The sequence below is a fragment of the Heloderma suspectum genome, chromosome 4 (genome assembly GCF_057233095.1).
Source record: "Heloderma suspectum isolate Gila_16-S chromosome 4, 16-S_ref, whole genome shotgun sequence".
NCBI classification, from domain to species: domain Eukaryota; kingdom Metazoa; phylum Chordata; class Lepidosauria; order Squamata; family Helodermatidae; genus Heloderma; species Heloderma suspectum.
The window spans coordinates 233,361,416-233,378,291 of NC_139461.1; the positions used below are offsets into that span (position 1 = coordinate 233,361,416).

Consider the following 16,876-nt stretch of genomic DNA (forward strand, 5'->3'; position numbering starts at 1 on the left):
CCAGTCAGTGCCAGGGACAACCAGATCATGTATCCTCTAGGTGATTCCTGCATGAATCTATTTAACATAAGGCTGAATCATAAGGGAGTGAAGGGGGAAATGTGGGGTTTGTAGTAATACAGATTTGGTGCCTTTAGATGTTTAATCATGTCTGGACATGTTCTTTGTTTAGAGACATAGGAGTGAGGGAAGGGTTGTGTTCATCAGGGGGAGGGATTGAAAAGAAACAAAGTGAACAAAATTAGGGATGTATGAGAGATTCACTTCCATTCGTTTTTTATCAGGATTTACCCAATTCATACCTTCTGGACCAAACACAGACCAGGACACAATCTGCAGTCAAAGTCTGTACATTTCCAAGCTTGCAATGTGATTCCTGGCCTGCAAAAAAATGCATTCAACAGCATGTGTACATTTGAAAAATGCACATGAAAAAATGTCCTTTTGAGAAATGTTCACAAATATACTTGAATCAATGGGAGAAGAATGCATACATTTCAAAGATGCTCACAACTGATGCATATATTTGGAAAAACATGAATAACAATATGCACAGATTTTCATGTGAAAAGAAAAAAAAACAAGCTCGCAATCTGATACAGAATGAAGTTGGAACAAGCTTCAAGATGGAATTCAGGGAACTTTGGTGAGCTTGAGTTTTTCTGATTTGCACATCCCTAAAGAAAATAGATTCCTTTGTGTTGCTGATATTCTCCGACAGGATATTGAGAGATTATTTGGCTTTAGCTAAGTCATATCCCTTATAACTTGATGATCACTGATTCACAGTTGTTTTAGACAATCTGTGGTAATTATTTCAAGTGTAAATTCAGGTGAGAAAATAGAAAATTATGCACAAAATGACTACCCAGGGGAGGAAGATAAATAATTGCCACCCATTATTTCCGCATCAGGAGACCTGGTCAAAATTACTGTGCAGAGCAAAGAAAGGCAACATTTCTTCTCCCTCCCACTCTTGTCCAGAGACAAAGAAAAATAGAGATCCCATGATTAAAGGTGCCTCCCGCCCCCAGACTCCCATGAGAGGGATGTGCAAGAAAGGGGATGAACAGAAAAATAACAGGACTTGTTTTCTAATTTTTTGTTAAAGGAAGAAGAAGGGAAGGACTCTAAATCAAATATTTAAATCTGAAACAGTTGTTTAGACCAACAGGGAGTGCATTGTGCTAAACACAGGAGATAGGGGCTTGTGTAGAGTTGCCAGAGCAACATTTCAAATATAAGGGACACTGTGGAGTTCTGGCATTTGTTCTCCAGAGTTCTATAGAACGTTAGTATTCTGAAACAGGAAACAGCAGTTGTGATCTAGTAGCATTTGGATCGTCTACCACAGAGGTGTCAAACCTCTTTCTGCCTGAGGACAAAAATCAATTTTGGAGAAGCTCTTGGGGGCTGCATTCCACTGGTGGGTGGGATTGAGGGCAAAAGGGCTGGGGCTATAGTACTGGAAATAGCAGCATATTGTAGCTTAAAGCTCTCACTGCCAATTATGAAGCCTTCAGAGAGGCATTTCAGTCTTTTAGAATGGGAAGGAAACTGCAAAAGCCAGGAAACCACCCAATGATAGGCAGTCAGGGGAAAGGCGGGGCCATCTGGAGAACCCTGGAGGGCTAGATTGGGACCCCACGCAGGTCAGATTTGGCCCATGGGCCTGAGGCTCAACACCCCTTTTCTACAACATGAGATGGACCCTAACCTTTATATTTTAATATGTACCTCTATAATGTTTAAGCAGACATAGAAGGAAGTAATGTGTGCATGCAGCAAATTGAGTTTTTAACCATGTTTATATTAAAGAGCCACACATGCTAGGGAACCAGGGTTGCCTATGGCTCTTAATTGTTTGTATCATATAGTACCTAACCAGAATTTCCTGCCACATATTGCTATAGTGGAGCCAGGACTTGCAGGGATGCAGCACCAACACTTTTTGATTAGCAGGGATGCTGATGTCATCTGCCACTCCTCTTCCCCCTGAGCTTAGCTGCAGTTCTCAAAGTAGCTGGGGGGAAATTAATTTTCCCATCAACAATATACTGTTGTGCTCTATCCCTGATATAATGTATTTCGGGGTGGCTTTGTCTGGAATGGGCTATTAAGACACAGTAGCTTTACAAAAGACCCTGCTCATGATGGAGATGAAAACTGGTTAGAACTGGTTTGTTGACATGGATCAGTGTAGCTGCCGCATTTTTGGACTCTCCTTAGGGGCATGGCTATGGAGACTGTCATGCTGACCACCTGCACATTAAAACATTCCACGAGCTGCCCGTTACAGACATCTGATCTTCTTAGGGCATTTCTACACCAGCCTAAAATCCTGCATTTAAAACAGGGCTTTCTGCTTCCGTTTTAAATGCAGGATCACCACTGACTCCTTTTACACGTGCTCCCTTCCCCCGTCCCTTTCCCCCATTCTCCCAGTATCTGAGTCTCCCATTATCTTTCATTGATCTCACTCCTCTTCTTGCCGCTTTTCCTCTTTTGAGAGGAAACTGAAGCGGAGCACAGCGGGGTAATTTGATAGTTCATTATCTGCGATCTATTTAAAAATGCAACAAAGGGCATTAGTGCAAGAGGGTCATGGCAGAGTCACAGTGTCATGTAAAGAGCCCACAAACTTCTATGAAGGAGCAATCTCAATCTCAGGATAAAAGCCCAGCGTGAAGGAGCCCTTAGAGCTGTACAGCTTTAGGTTTGTCAAACATTTTGGATAAAATCCAGATTCCAGCCAAAGTTAAGCACTGTTTGTTTTAATGGAAGAGACTTAAGCACATATTTTAACTCATCCATTGGAATCAATGGGATTTAAAGGTGCCTTACTGGCTATATTTAGCACAGTGTCTTTTTCTTTTGACAAACAGTCAAAAGGGATGCAAATTGGCAACTGTTGACATCCTTATCACACCACGTTATAAGGTGGTATTATATAAAAATCCATTCCTTGGGCCATTAAAGTCTTGCTGTGTTCCTCTAGTGCCAAAGCCTCAGAGCAATGTATGGAATTGTAGCTGGATAAGGTGAGAAAGGTCCAAGTTGGTCACTGTGTGGGAAGAAGAGGGGGGGGGGACAATTAAGAAGCTGTGATTGGACTGGTGACTTGTAGAGACAGAAGGAAGAGTAGGAGAAATGTACAAAGTAGGGCTGCAACATTTACAGTGCAAACCTATACCTGTCTACTCAGAAGTAAGTCCCATTAGTTAAATGGGGCTTACTTCCAGATAAGAGTGATATGATTGCAACCATAATTGATTAATTTATTAAAACATTTAATCAACCAAAATTGCATCTGATCAATCAGGTAGCAGAGTGTTAAAAATGATTATTAATACAAATACTTATAAAAATGGCAGATGGCAAGCACTATCTTAAAAGAAGCTTTCCCCCCTTTCTCTCTCATAGGAGGGAATGCCTCTTTTACAGTCTTGCCAGCTTCAGCACCTGTACAAAATCCAAAAATAAAGTTTGCTTCTTGCCTTAGAAATATTGTTTTACCCATATGCAGATTTATGCAGACTTAATTGATAGATCAATCAATTAATTGACTAAACCTTTTATTATTAATTGGTTTAATTTTTTTTAAATTGGGATGTAGCCCTGGTTCAAAACTACAAACCAAGGTTCTGAAACATCAAACTGCCTCACCTAAGCAGAAGACCAGTGCAATGTAATGGTTAGATTGTTGGACTTGGACTGGGGAGATGCAGGTGAAGACATCTAGCTGCCATGAAGCTTACTGAGTAACTTTGGGCCATTCAGTAGCCTGGTTCACATGGCCCGAGGGTGATTAATAAACCACAGTGACTTGTTAACAAACTCCGCATGTATGGGGAGTGTGCTGCCAGATTTCCCTAATTAGCCTCGTTGGGCAGGACTTGTCATTATGTGTGCAGCCAGTGAGGGTGGGTGGGTTAACAACGCACCCAGAACCATGCTCTGCTGTAGGGTTGCTGGGTAGTTTGTTAACCACCCCAGCCACCCACCCTCACCGGGTTAGCATGTAATGACAAGCCATGGGCATGGCTTATTAATCAATCACCCATGCAACCCTACAACGGAGCATGGTTCTGGGTGGTTTGTGTGAACATGGCTATTATCTCTTAGCCTAATCTACCTCAGTATTGTTGTAAGGATAAGAGGAGGAACAGCAAAATGCAATTGTAGAAAGACAGACAGACAGAGGCATAATATTATCTTGAGTTGCTTTTAAATTAGCATTCCTATCTTGACCAGGTGAGAGTCGAGTATTGACTTGGAGAGACAATTCTCAAATTGAAAGGGCTCATATGGCTTGCTGGGATCTGGTGTGATGCACAGACCAAGCTCTGTTTGCCCAGCCTGCACTTAATGCACCACAGAATCTTCATTTAGAATTCCATTTTTTTAAATGGCAGAATGAAGTGTGAAAGGCCTTAGAGGCAGCAGGTCTAACAGGATGGAACAACCTCAAGGGCCAGTTTACAGTTCTTCACATAGAAGCCCCTGGAATACCAGTGCTAATAGTGGTATACCTTTTGTTGACAACAGGCTTTTAAAGGAGAACCTGCACCAATGCAGTGCTTGAATCTTCACAGTGCAGTGCTTGAATCTTCACAGTGGTCTTTTGCAGGTAGAAATGAGGACCAGAAGCTACAGAGGAATTAAAAACAAGAGAGTCCATATGTTCTTTAGGCATTTAGTTAAATCATGGCAGATAGATGACGTCTTAATAAGATGACAACTATTTGGCAAAATTCAAAGATTCAATAATGGATTGCACTGTGTGGAAAGTAACATGCACTGATGAAGTTCATGGTTGAGTTCTAGTGCTTAGAGTTATCTTTTTAATGACAAACTTAAAAAAAAACTTGTAAAGAGGTATTTGGGAATCTGAGGTTTTAGCTCTGCATCATCTCATTCCCCCTTTCTCCAGTCTTAAACGTTCTTCCCATGGGAGGGGAGTGAAGGAAGGGCTCCAGCTATGGTTCTTCCTGCTGGTCTCTTTGGCTGGGCCTGAACAGATTTAGAAAGGAGTCTATCCATTTCCTTGAGGCTGACTGTTTAGTTGTACTTTTAACAAGCTGGATCACCTGCATGGAAAGTATAGGGAAGTCAGAGGAAGGCTGAAGACAGCAGCACACCCTGACTGTAGTGTAAATGGAGTCTTCTGACTGTGGAAGTAATTTGCTCAAGACCCATGGGGTCTGCCAAAGTAAAATTTGAACAACAGTATGAGTGCTCCATTCTGAAAGGTATGTATGTATGAATGTATGTATTTCATTTCATTTCATTTCTATACTGCCCAATAGCCAAAGCTCTCTGCTGGTTAAATGGTTAAATGTATTGGTATGGAAGAAAAACGTTTAGAAGGTTGTTTATTTCCAAATGCCTATGCAGGCATTCCCCCCCCCCCCCGCCGCCCCTTTCAATTCAGTACAGTGCATGGCAGTGCATAGTTTGGTGAACAAAAAGAAGGGTGTAGAGAAACACCCCACATCAATTCTCCAGAAATGAAACCTCTAACCCAGCAGCTGGAGACACTATCGCAGAGTCAAGAGTGACCACAAGAGTGACCACAAACCTTATTGCAATGCCCATGGGAAAACAGCAACCCTTGGCAGGTTTTATGTGCTTCATGGCCCGTGAGAAAACTGGTAACAGAGTCATGTCAGTGATACTGCCTGCTCTGGCCAAGTATGGCACAGATTAAGCAATGTGGCTTTGTTTTGAGCTGTTTTCCCAGAAGCAACATATAGAAGTCTGGGAGTGGGTGTAAAACAACAAAACAGGAGGCATAGTGTATACATGCTACACTTGGCAGAAGGGCCAGAACTGTAGTTTGACAAGAAATTCTGTGTGTACATGAGGTGAAGTAATGTCTTTGTTTGACACTTTTTAAAGGCCTCTGTTGTTTACATGAGAGCCTATCATGGGTTATTATGTTGTCTCCCCTGCTCTTCAACTTTAGTTAGGGTTGCCATGACTACTGCTACTTGACATATACTTAGTGACCAACAGAGCTAGTTTCTTTATTTACTAGTGAACAGACCCAGCTTCACACAGGTTGGAATAGCCCTTAGTTTGATACAGCGAAGCCTTCAAGCAAATGTACACAGCTGTCAGAGTGGGACACATTGTGCCTACCCCATCTGAGTGAAGCCATGCCTGCTGGCAACCCTAGGCATGCCCCCTGCCATGATGAGCCCCTGAAGGAGGGGTCTGTCCACTGCATTCCCCTGAGTGGGGGCTGCCCCACAGCAAGGGGAAAGGGGCAGACATATAATTCTGTCCCTAGGTCTACTAATCTCTCCCAGCTTCAGACTGTCTGGACCACAAAGCTATGTGCTAGTTAGAGAAATCTTCCCCTAGTGACTGAAGATGTTACTGCAGTGTTCAACCACATGAACAGATTTAAATTTAAATAAATTCATGCATTTTAAAAATACAATAATCCCAAGGTGCACACCCCTAGAGTTCCCTTAATATGCATGCCAAGTTTCAGATGTCTAGGTTTCATGATCTTGATGCAATGGTGCTGATGGATGGACAGACAGACACATTCTCTTTTATTATTACAGATTTATTGTGTGAGATGGTGTACATTTTATCCTTACAGCGACCCTCTGTGGTAGGTTAGGCTCATCCAGTGAACTTCATGGCAGCACTCAAACCACCAGTACAGCAGTGGTGGGGCAAGTGTTGTCCTCCAGATGTTGCTGGACTGCCCTAGCCAGCATAGCCAATGGTGATAGGTGATTAAAGTTGCAGCCCAACAACATCTGGAGGGCCACATGTTCCCCACCCCTGTGCTACGCTACCCTGGCTCCACCACTAGTTGGGATCAGTCTCCTGTATATTTAAGAGTGGATTCAACTGAATAACTGAGGCTGGCCAAAGTGGTTCAGCCACCAAGTGGCAGCAATTCATATGAATGTTCAGAAGTGCCATTGCTAAGTGGGGAGATTGTCACCACCTCCTAGAATTCATTTGAAATTTGTGGTAATCTCACTATTTCACTGCAGAGACATGCCAGCGTGTTCATACCAACAGCCATTCCTTAAGGGCAGCTGTTCATCTGAATCTACCCATAGTCTGTCAAGGATTCTCAAGAGAAATGCTGAGAGGCTGCAGTAGTCAGAGTGCCTTCCCTCCTCCTCAGTCTTTGCTGGTGTTTGAAACTGTACCATGCCATGTAAGAGATTAGTGCAGGAAGGGCAGAAACCCAGGTATATGTAGCTTCCCAACAAGGAACAAAAATATAATTGATTCCTGGGTATAGAAACCTTTTGTGCTTGAATTGCTCTGACCCACTAGTGCCTGCATTTCAGTAACAAACAAACTCGATCCTGCATGTTATTCCCATGGGTCTTTCTGCATGATCTGATCAACATTTTGTGCAATAAATATACAGCTCATGACTCTCCCCTTGTGGGAATATGTTTTTCACAGGTATAATCCATTTTCTAAGCACCCAAATGTGCTTGGCAAAAGGCAATTCTTTTCCATGGTAGCATGTTCATTGCTATTGTGTTTGCTGTGCAAAATGTTGTGGCATGTGAGTTTCATGCATCCATTGTATATTATTGGGGGACATAATGAATGATTAACCACTCTGATATGAGGCCAGGACATTGCCTTGTCGAAAACCCTCCTATCCTTTCTTGGCAGCTGTGCAGCAAAGGGCCTCTAAATGAGAACCCAGTTACACTGGCATCTTATTTAAAAATTAATACCTGCCTAGCTGCCCTTTAGGCATTTGGAAGTGCCTCAGTTCTCATATTAAAAAACCCAAAAGATAATCTGGTTGCCAGTAGAATAAGCACAACAGACCATTTAAACATGGGTGGGCAGAGACAGAGGGCTTAAAATCTATAGGCCTAGGAATGCTGTTGAATAGAAAGCAGGTTCATTTTTAGGGGTCAGTATTGCATGACATACAAACAATAATGAAAGAAGGAAATTAAAATTCTAGGGAAAAAGCAAACCGTGTTCCCAGATGGTAAAAAGAAACAAGGCTCTTGCGTCGGTCATTACAGGAAGCTAGACGTCAAAAATCTATTTTCCAAAGTCATATCCAGGGCCTCATAGGCTGGCCAAGAACCAGCCGAGTTATGCCCCGGCCGAGTGGGAACCAAAGCGTTTCATGAGTGAGTGCATATTATGATTAACTTTGTAAACTTTGTGTAATTGGTCTGTAGATTGTATACATACAATACATTTGGTATGATTTTTAAAAAACAGCCAGTTCATGGAGGGAAAGCAGCAGAGACCTGAAATGTAGGACAGCAGCAACAAGTAAAAGAGTTGAACAAGTAAAATTTGTTTGTGCCTCACTTCAAACTCCTGTAGCATCATTTTATAAACTTTGCAGTGGCAAATATTATTGCCAACACATGTCTGAGAAAACAAAAGAAGCAGAATAAAGAAGTATGTTCCATTATTATAGCAACTCCTACAACTCAAGCTGGATCTGCATGTATGAATATCCTGTGGAAAAAGAGTCCTGCCTTTTAATAAAGAAAGACAGGATACCTTTCAGGGTCAGCTAAAGGTGTCTGCCACCTCTGGTGATGTGGACCAAGAGATAGCTTGCAAGTCGTCAGAAAAGCTGTATGGTGGAGAGCTTGTGAAAAGCCAATCAGGGAAGCTGTGCTAATCTGAGGTTTCATTTTCTCCTAAAAATGAGTAATTTGAAATTAGATCTCTGAATTATTTGCAATAGATCAGGAAGATTTTGACTTCCAACTGCTGAACAATAGCAACAACAAAAAATCCCTCGTCCTGCCAATCGTGCAGTTAGAAGAAACTCTGATCTGTTGAAACTCAGTTACCCGTGCGTGTGTGGGGTTATATGCAGCCATCTCAGTGCAGTGTAGTTGATCATTGGCCCCTCCCCCTGAGAAGCCATTTTGCATCTAGTTCCCTCACAGCCATTGTTTTGCACCTGGCTCCATTTAGTGGATTCTGGGGAGGGGGAGTTAGTGAAAAACAAAGTAAATCCAGCAAGTCTGAATGTTGCCCACACCTGCTCTAAACAGTTGCCACCGCCACTGGTTCTAAACTCAGGAGTAATTAGTTAGAATCAGCAAGGATATAGTAGCTACTTGACATTCCCCATTGGGTAGGCCTAAAAAGAATTAGGAAATGCCTCTAGGGCAGAGGTTCTCAAATTGCTGTCCCCAGAGCACTAGCATTCCACGAACTCCATACAGGTGGCCTGTGGAAAGGCTGCTAAGCAGCCACGGGTATTTGTATTTGATCCTGTATTTTGTTCAGATTATTGAACAGACTAACAAGGCTCTGGTCCAGGGCTGGGGATTTACGTAAGATGGCAGTGGCAGACAACTGGTCCCCCCCCCACTAATATTTACCCGTTAAAGTAGCCCTTCTTAGCAGCCTCGCCTGTGGTCCATGATCTGCATAATATGGTGCTGGTTTTGATGATAGAAAAAATGGTATTCGGATATAAGTTATGTTTGTGCTTTGATTCATAGAACAAAAAAAAAGTTCATTACGTGGTCCAGTGGGAACCCAGCAAGTGGTCCATGGGGAAAAAAGTTTGAGGACCACTGCTCTGGAGCCTTTACAGGTCATTTAAGAGTGATTGAGTAATAAATGGAAAGTGGGGGTGTGAGAAACCAGTATGTATGTACCTCCAACCATGCAAGGACAGGATACCTTTTTGTCTATATTCCTCAGGGGTATATTGCCATAATTGCTCATGTGCATTCTTTAATGTCCCTTAGGGTGCAGTCCTATCAATTGTGCCCTTGATGATCAGAAGCCCCCGAACTCGGAGGCTTCTGATTATCCAGTGCAGGGCAGGAGGAGTGGATTCTTCTGGCGATCTTTGCCTCCCCATCATTGTGCCCTGCATTTTTGCTAGATGGGCTTTGGGGCTTTTTTTTCACTCCAGAGTAAAAGGAAAGGAGGCTAGAGAGGCTCCTGAGGCTCTCCTGAGTTCATATCCTGGCCTCTCTGGTCTCTTCCCCTCCCTGCCCACTGAAATGCCCCCTTTTCCCCCTCTCCAAGGTTACTTTTCCAGCCTCAGAGGGCAACCAGCACAACCAGTTCTTTCCGTGCTGGTTGTGCTGGTTGTGCGGGGGAGGGGGGTCAGATCTCCGACTCCCACTTCCAAGGTCGGAGCACTGTCTCCAACCTCGGAGGGGGAGTCCCTACTATCCTGTTGCCCCTTAGACAATGTCTAGGGGCCATTGGATTGCTCCCTTAGTCTGTCCAAGTGAGAAGACAGACATGTGGCTTTTATATGTGGAGAAGGATAGGCCCCTTTTTCAGAACTCCCTTTAAATTCCCTAACAACCAGTTTACCATGTTTGCCAAGTAGTGCAGTGCATGGATAAGGCTGCCCTTCAGACTAGGCAAGAAAATCAAATCAACCCCAGTTCCCAGTTCAATATATGTATTAAAGAACGAAGCAGAGGAGAATCAAATCAACTCCAGTTCCCAATTCAATTTATGTATTAAAGAACAAAGCAGACTCCAGAGCAGTGGTCCTCAAACTTCAGAAATAGTAGGCTGCTTTTAAAAATAAAAGCCCACTAGCACTCACTTATCAGGATTCTAAGAGTAACTCACCAAAGCAGCTTATGGGGTGGGGGGATGAAGCCTACCTGGGACTCCAGAGCTTGGAAGAGTTTTGCCCCTTGACTCTTTGCCAACAGCCTGAAGAAGACAAAGAAAAGGTTTCACAGTTACATTTCTATGGGGGCTGGGCAGTTCCTTGAGAGGGAAAATTCAAACTGACAAATGAATAGCCTGGGAGGTCCTGATGATGGACCTCCAGATGGTTTATACAGTGCTTTCTTAGCATAATGCTCAGTCAGCCTAGAATGTATATACAAATGCAGACTTCTGGGTTTATTGCAGGTTGGCCAGTCTTTCTTCAAAGGCCTTTCCAGAAAGAAGAGAGAGGTTTGGGGCATTTTTACATGAGGCTTTTATCCTGCACCTTTACTGAGGTTTCTGCTTCTGGATTCTTTGCAGGATTAAGATCAGCTCCTTCACAAATGCTTTTTTCCAGGGGGTTTCTTTCTCTGCTTTTCTATATATGTCATTATACAACCACTAGATGGTGCTATGGTATAGCAGAATTGTGCACTTATACTTGGCTTTATCATGCATTTTCTTAATAATAGCAGACTTTCCTCGTTATGAAAAAAAACTGTGATAATGGTTGCAAAGAGTGGGAGGGGCCCTGGAGGATGACAATACCATATAAAGGACCCCCAAACTACCACAAGTGAGCAATCATGAGCATACAATAAAAGCCTCCTGTAGAAAGGCTCTCGGTTCATCACAGCAGGGAAGAAGGATGTTTTGCTAACTAAGAACCAATGGAAGAGAAATACAGGAGAAATACATACCCTTAGGCTAAACTCAAAGAAGAGTTTTGGATAGTCTTAAAAACTAGAACCCAGTTATGTCAGGCTGGCTAAACTTTAGCAATCAGGCTATGAGACAAATTCCTCACACGAGAGAACAGTGGCAAAAATGTTCTTGAGGATTTTTAAACTGTAATTTTTTGTGATTGTGCTGAAAGACCCCAAACATCTCTGGTGAGCACTAGGAATGGAAGTCCCCCTGTATGTGCAGTATGTAATTGCTTTGACACACAAACTATTCCAAGGAACTAGTGGCCTTGAGGCTTAGTTTTGCGTCACACACCTCTTTTCCGAGGGGTGACATGTAGGACACAGGGAATATAATTAGGTGTCCCCATGGTTTGTGGTTGCTTGCCATTTCTAATTGTCAGTTCTTATTTTTAGGCAAATTATAGGTTCCTCTCTAAGGAAAGAGAGACAGTCTTTTGTTGATGTAATCCGTTTTTTAAAATATATGCCCCCAAAATGCTTTTCATAAATTTTGTTATCTTGAAAATGGGCCCATTATTTTTCCAGTAATATAGGCTAGATATTACATGGTGCTGTTAGTGAATTACTATATCTAAAAACATGAAGCCAAGCGTCCAGGCCCAGAGGTTGCCCTCCCCTGGAGTAGACTGTATGGGGCTAGATGGACAAATAGTCTGAACTGACATAAGGCAGTTTCCTATGTTCCTAAATGTCAGGATGAGGGACAGAATTAAGGGGACATACTATCTTCAGGGCCCATTTCCAGCCTTCTTTTTTCATTTCCAGCCACCCTTTTTCCCAGTGTGCTCCTCCATTCTTGGTATATATATTTTTTCTGAGTAGGGGTTAACAACTGGGAGGTAGAAACCAGTATAGGCATAATAAATCTGTTTGAAAACACATGGGGAATGTGGTAATAACTTTGCTCCAGACATCAGCTAGAGCTGTTTGTGATGTCACTGAAAACAATTACCAGGCGCTTGCAGCTCTGTACCCTGGTCTGAGGGCACCACCTGTGGGCTGTTAGGCTCCACCCCTGAGGTTCAGGGTTTGGCAACCCTAGTTGCACTGTACTCTTTTAAAATGAAATGAAATGAAATGTCAAACTAGCTCACTAAACCATACTTACCAAGATGCTAAGAATAACTCACTGAAGTAAGAACGTAAGAAGAGCCATGCTGGATCAGACCAAGGGTCCATCTAGTCCAGCATTCTGTTCACACAGTGGCCAACGAGGTGTTGACCAGGATCCCACAAGCAGGACATGAGCACAACAGCACCCACCCACCCATGTTCCCCAGCAACTGGTGTACATAGACTCACTGCCTCTGGTACTGGAGGTAGTGCATGGCCATCAAGACTAGTAGCCACTGATAGCCTTTTCCTCCCGGAATTTGTCCAACCCCCCTTTAAAGCCATCTAAATTGGTGGCTATCACTACTTCCTGTGGTAGCGAGTTCCATAGTTTAACTATGCGCTGTGTGAAGAAGTGCTTCCTTTTATCTATCCTGAATCTCCCACCAATCTGCTTCATAGAACCCCGGGTTCTAGTATTTTGAGAGAGGGAGAAAAATGTCTCCCTATCCACATTCTCCACACCATGCATAATTTTGTGCACCTCTATCATGTCTCCCCTTACCCCACTTTTTCCAAGCTAAATAATCCCAGCTGTTGTAACCTTACCTCATAGGAGAGTTGCTCCAGCTCCTTGATAATTTTAGTTGCCCTTTTCTGCACTTTTTCCAGCTGTACAATATCTTTTTTTAGGTGTGGTGACCAGAACTGTATACAGTATTCCAAGTGTGGTTGCACCATAGATTTGTATAGGGGCAGGATGATATTGGCAGTTTTATTCTCAATTCCTTTTCTAATTATGCCTACCATGGAATTTGCCTTTTTTTACTGCAGCCGCACACTGGGTTGACATCTTCACTGAGCTGTCCACTACAACCCCAAGATCTTTTTCCGGATTGGTCACCACTAGCTCAGATCCCATCAGCCTAGACTTGAAGTTGGGATTTTTTGCCCCAACGGGTATCACTTTACACTTGCTTACGTTGAATCGCATTTCTCATTTAGATGCCCATTCTCCTAGTTTGGAGAGATCCTCTTGGAGCTCTTCACAATCCCTTTCTGTTTTAATCACCCTAAATAATTTGGTGTCATCCGCAAAGTTGGCCACTTCAGTGCTTGCTCCTAATTCCAGATAATTTAAAAACAGGTTGAAAAGCATTGATCCTAATACAGATCCCTGTGGGACCCCACTCTTTATTTCCCTCCATTGAGAGAATTTACCATTTATTCCTGCTCTCTGCTTTCTGTTCTTTAACCAGTTACTGATCCATAAGAGGACCTGTCCTCTTATTCCAAGACTGCTAAGTCTTCTCAGGAGTTTTTGGTGAGGGACTTTGTCAAAAGCCTTTTGGAAGTCCAAGTAAACAGTGTTTACTTGTATACATTGTAGCTTACAGTGTAGCTTACAGTAGCTTATAGTGGGGCAGGGGGGAGACTTCTGGGCTTGGCTTAGTCTTGTCTTCACTCGTAGCCAGCCAGCCAGACACAAAGGAAGTTTTTATTTTACAACCAGAGGTATTTCTTGGGGGAGGGAGGAATTTCCAGGGAGGGAAATTCAAACTGACCAATCAATAGCCTGGGAGGACCTGGTCATGCATTTTCTAGGTGATTTCTGTAGTACCTCCTTAGCAGGAGGATGGGTTATCCTGGCACAGAGATTTAAATTTTAGTGTCTACAGATGCCTGGCCATCCTTGGCGTGTTCTTCGTTGAAATATATTTCCAATGTTGGATTCATTACACTCCATTTATATGAATTAGTGGTATATTGGAAAAGGGTTTTGTTTTAGCATGATCTCTCAGGAAGCACAGACTATTAGAAGTCCTCCACATCCTTCAGTAGTCCTGTCTGCTAGATGTGAGCACTGAAGGAGCAGCCTGGTGCAGAAACTCTTCATGAGTAGCTTCAGGATAAATACAGGAAAAAGGCAGACTTCATATATGATTTAGTAAAACCTGTTACCAATTTAAGGATTATAAATCCTTCTTCCAATGCGAGCTTCCTTCAATACAAGTAATTATTATTTTTTTCCTTGAAGAAGAACTTGATTCCCTCCCTACCCAGATTACAAGGGCATTTTGGGCTTTGGGAGCTAACCTCCCCTTCTTTTCTTCTTTCAGACCTGGCATCGATTGAACTGGACTCATTTGATGGGCCTGCATTAGCTCAAATGCTCAGGTGCTACCTGCAGGAGCTCCCTTGCCCTGTGATTCATCCAACAATATACAGTGAATTAGTCTACATAGTTCAAGGTGAATGTCCATTCTTTGCTGTTTACCACATTTTAAAGAATCCACATTCCAAGAGTGCGGTTATATCATCCTTTTCAGGACATCTTGGGAAACAGGGATATCTCCATGACTGAAGGCATCTGACTAAATCTTGTTTTATTTTCAGAAGGGCTGCTGTCTGACACTGGTGATAATTTTACATGTTATTCTCTGAGAACACAGCTATGATCATTTGAATGTGGCTGATCCTGGTTTTTTCCTGCATACATGGATTGCACATGGATAAGCAAGACTAGTTGAAATTAGTGCAGCAACACTCCATCTAGTGCTTTTCAGTCTCTGGCTGCAGTAGAGATTAGGCCTGTGCAAAAGCTTTGGGACAACTTACAAGGCATGATTCAAAGGTGAATATTCCAGTTTTGGAGACATCTGGACCACCTCAGAATCCGAAGTTACTTGGTTTTAAAGTAGTGTGAAGTGAGATGGGCTGGTCCTGAGGCCTCAATCCATCTGAGAGGGTATTTTTAAAACTCTTTTGTCCCAATTTGATACAGTTTTGAACTTCCTGCAAGTTCTCCAGAAACTTAAAATTCCAGGCAAGGGGAGAGGGAGAGGCCGGTTATGTAGTTTTGCGAGGGACAGCTCTAGCTTCCAGTCAGGGAGTCACTTTACGAGGGCTCTTTAATCACAGTGGTTTTGGAAGGAACTTTGAAGAAATATATCAGAAGCTTCTTTCAGTGAATTCTCAGCTCTTTGTAAGTTGTCTCTTATCTGTTAGGGGCAGTAACAGAGAGCATCTAAAGCAGCCTTCCCCAACCTTGCACCCATCTGGAGTTGGGGAAGGCTGATCTAAAGAGTTTGTGGAGCTGGTAATTGTATGTTGCTTGTGCAATCCTTCCTTATTCCAATCCAGACCAATCCTTTCCTATAATTCAACCTCTTGGATCCTATTTTCCCCCTTTACTCTTGCTGTTTGTGTCTGTCTTGAGTCTAATCTGTGTTGTTAGTTATTAGGTAAGTCACTTCCCTTCAGGCATCCACCCCCATTTAGACCCTACTAGCATTTGATTTAATTTCAGTGTTATTTGTAGTTCTGTGTGGGTGCTTCCAGATGGAGGGCTCCTAACACTAATCACCAAAAGGCACTATGCAGCTATTCAGTCTGTTCCTCCTCAACAGATTATTTTATGGAAAGACAAAAAGATGGAAGAAGTGGTAGAAAAACACAGGAGGGCTACAGGGTTAATATGTGAGGTGTGATTGTCAGTTAGTACATGGAAGATCTTGCCTTAGGGTCCAAACTAGATGTAACATGGAATCACATGCCTCTTTCTTCCTACTTAAACAAACAAACAACATAAACATGGGAGGTTGAAAGCTTAAGTGGAAGAATATGAGAGAGGGGAGAAGGTCTGCTTCATCCTTTCTTCTCTGGCCATTTTTCTGGTCAACAATCCCCAGCCCCGGTTATTTTTTCTCCCTGAAGGAGGAAAAGACAGCATTCCCTTGTCTGTCCTTCACCACCAGGAGTGGCAGCATTCGCCAGTGCATTGGACACTGCTGCCAACTAGTTGTTTAAAAATGTGCCAGATATTCTGACTTTGCAAGATTTCCCTTCAGGTGTGGATTAGATGACTTTTTACATGTGTCCTAAGAACAAAGGAGATGGTCTTGGCAAGCTGGGTTTGCAGATTTACCTATTATTTAGATTTATCCCACATTTTCCTGTGTTGATTCAATTACAATTTATTGCATTATTCATGCCCTTTAAAAATGAAATGGCAAAAGGAAAAAATAACACGGTGGAGGTTAGGCATCTCTCTGGTTCTAGTTCCATTCAACATTAATAGAATTCCTCTTCTACAGAGAATAAAGGGGGAAAACATCAAACGTTACTTAGTGCATAAGGTTTCTGTGCTGGTTGAGCTGTGTAACACTCAAGATTGGTGTTGTGTGACTCAACTTGCCTGTATATGTTGTGGGTAGTATGCTGAGGTGCATGAGCATGTCAAAGACAGTGGTAGCTAATGGCCAGCTGAGCATCAGTCTTGCTGCACTGGAGACAGCCGGGAGGTTATGGCCTTGGAATAAATTACAGAAGGAGACTGGAAACTGTTAAGAGCCCTGTCCAAATTCCAATTCACATTCTTCCTATTCTTAGTAGACCGGGCACACCAGGAGACATGGTACTGCCTCAAG

General features: G+C 42.8%; 2 protein-coding genes across 9 annotated transcripts in view; one reads left to right on the forward strand and one right to left on the reverse strand.

Moving 5' to 3' along the window:
- LOC146348229 (phosphatidylinositol 3-kinase regulatory subunit alpha-like) overlaps positions 1-16,876 on the forward strand; it is a 138,767-nt gene that overhangs the window by 101,618 nt on the left and 20,273 nt on the right. For all 3 annotated transcript variants that reach the window (XM_084852633.1, XM_084852636.1, XM_084852634.1), the window contains one exon: positions 14,567-14,698. In XM_084852633.1, coding sequence (XP_084708759.1) covers positions 14,567-14,698 — 132 coding nt within the window. The remainder of the gene's footprint in view (positions 1-14,566; positions 14,699-16,876) is intronic.
- LOC146348231 (uncharacterized) overlaps positions 263-16,876 on the reverse strand; it is a 226,216-nt gene continuing 209,602 nt past the window's right edge. For 4 of the 6 annotated variants that reach the window (XR_014790568.1, XR_014790566.1, XM_084852638.1 and 1 more), the window contains 3 exons: positions 10,632-10,683; positions 4,533-4,650; positions 2,761-3,064 (listed from right to left, as the gene is read on the reverse strand). Coding sequence is in view for 2 of the 6 variants with exons in the window: in XM_084852638.1 (XP_084708764.1) it covers positions 4,553-4,650; positions 10,632-10,683 (150 nt within the window). In the remaining 4 variants the exon portion in view is untranslated. Of the gene's footprint in view, positions 3,065-4,532; positions 4,651-10,631; positions 10,684-16,876 lie in introns of all 6 variants that reach the window. The other 2 variants (XR_014790567.1, XR_014790569.1) reach the window with 2 other exon arrangements.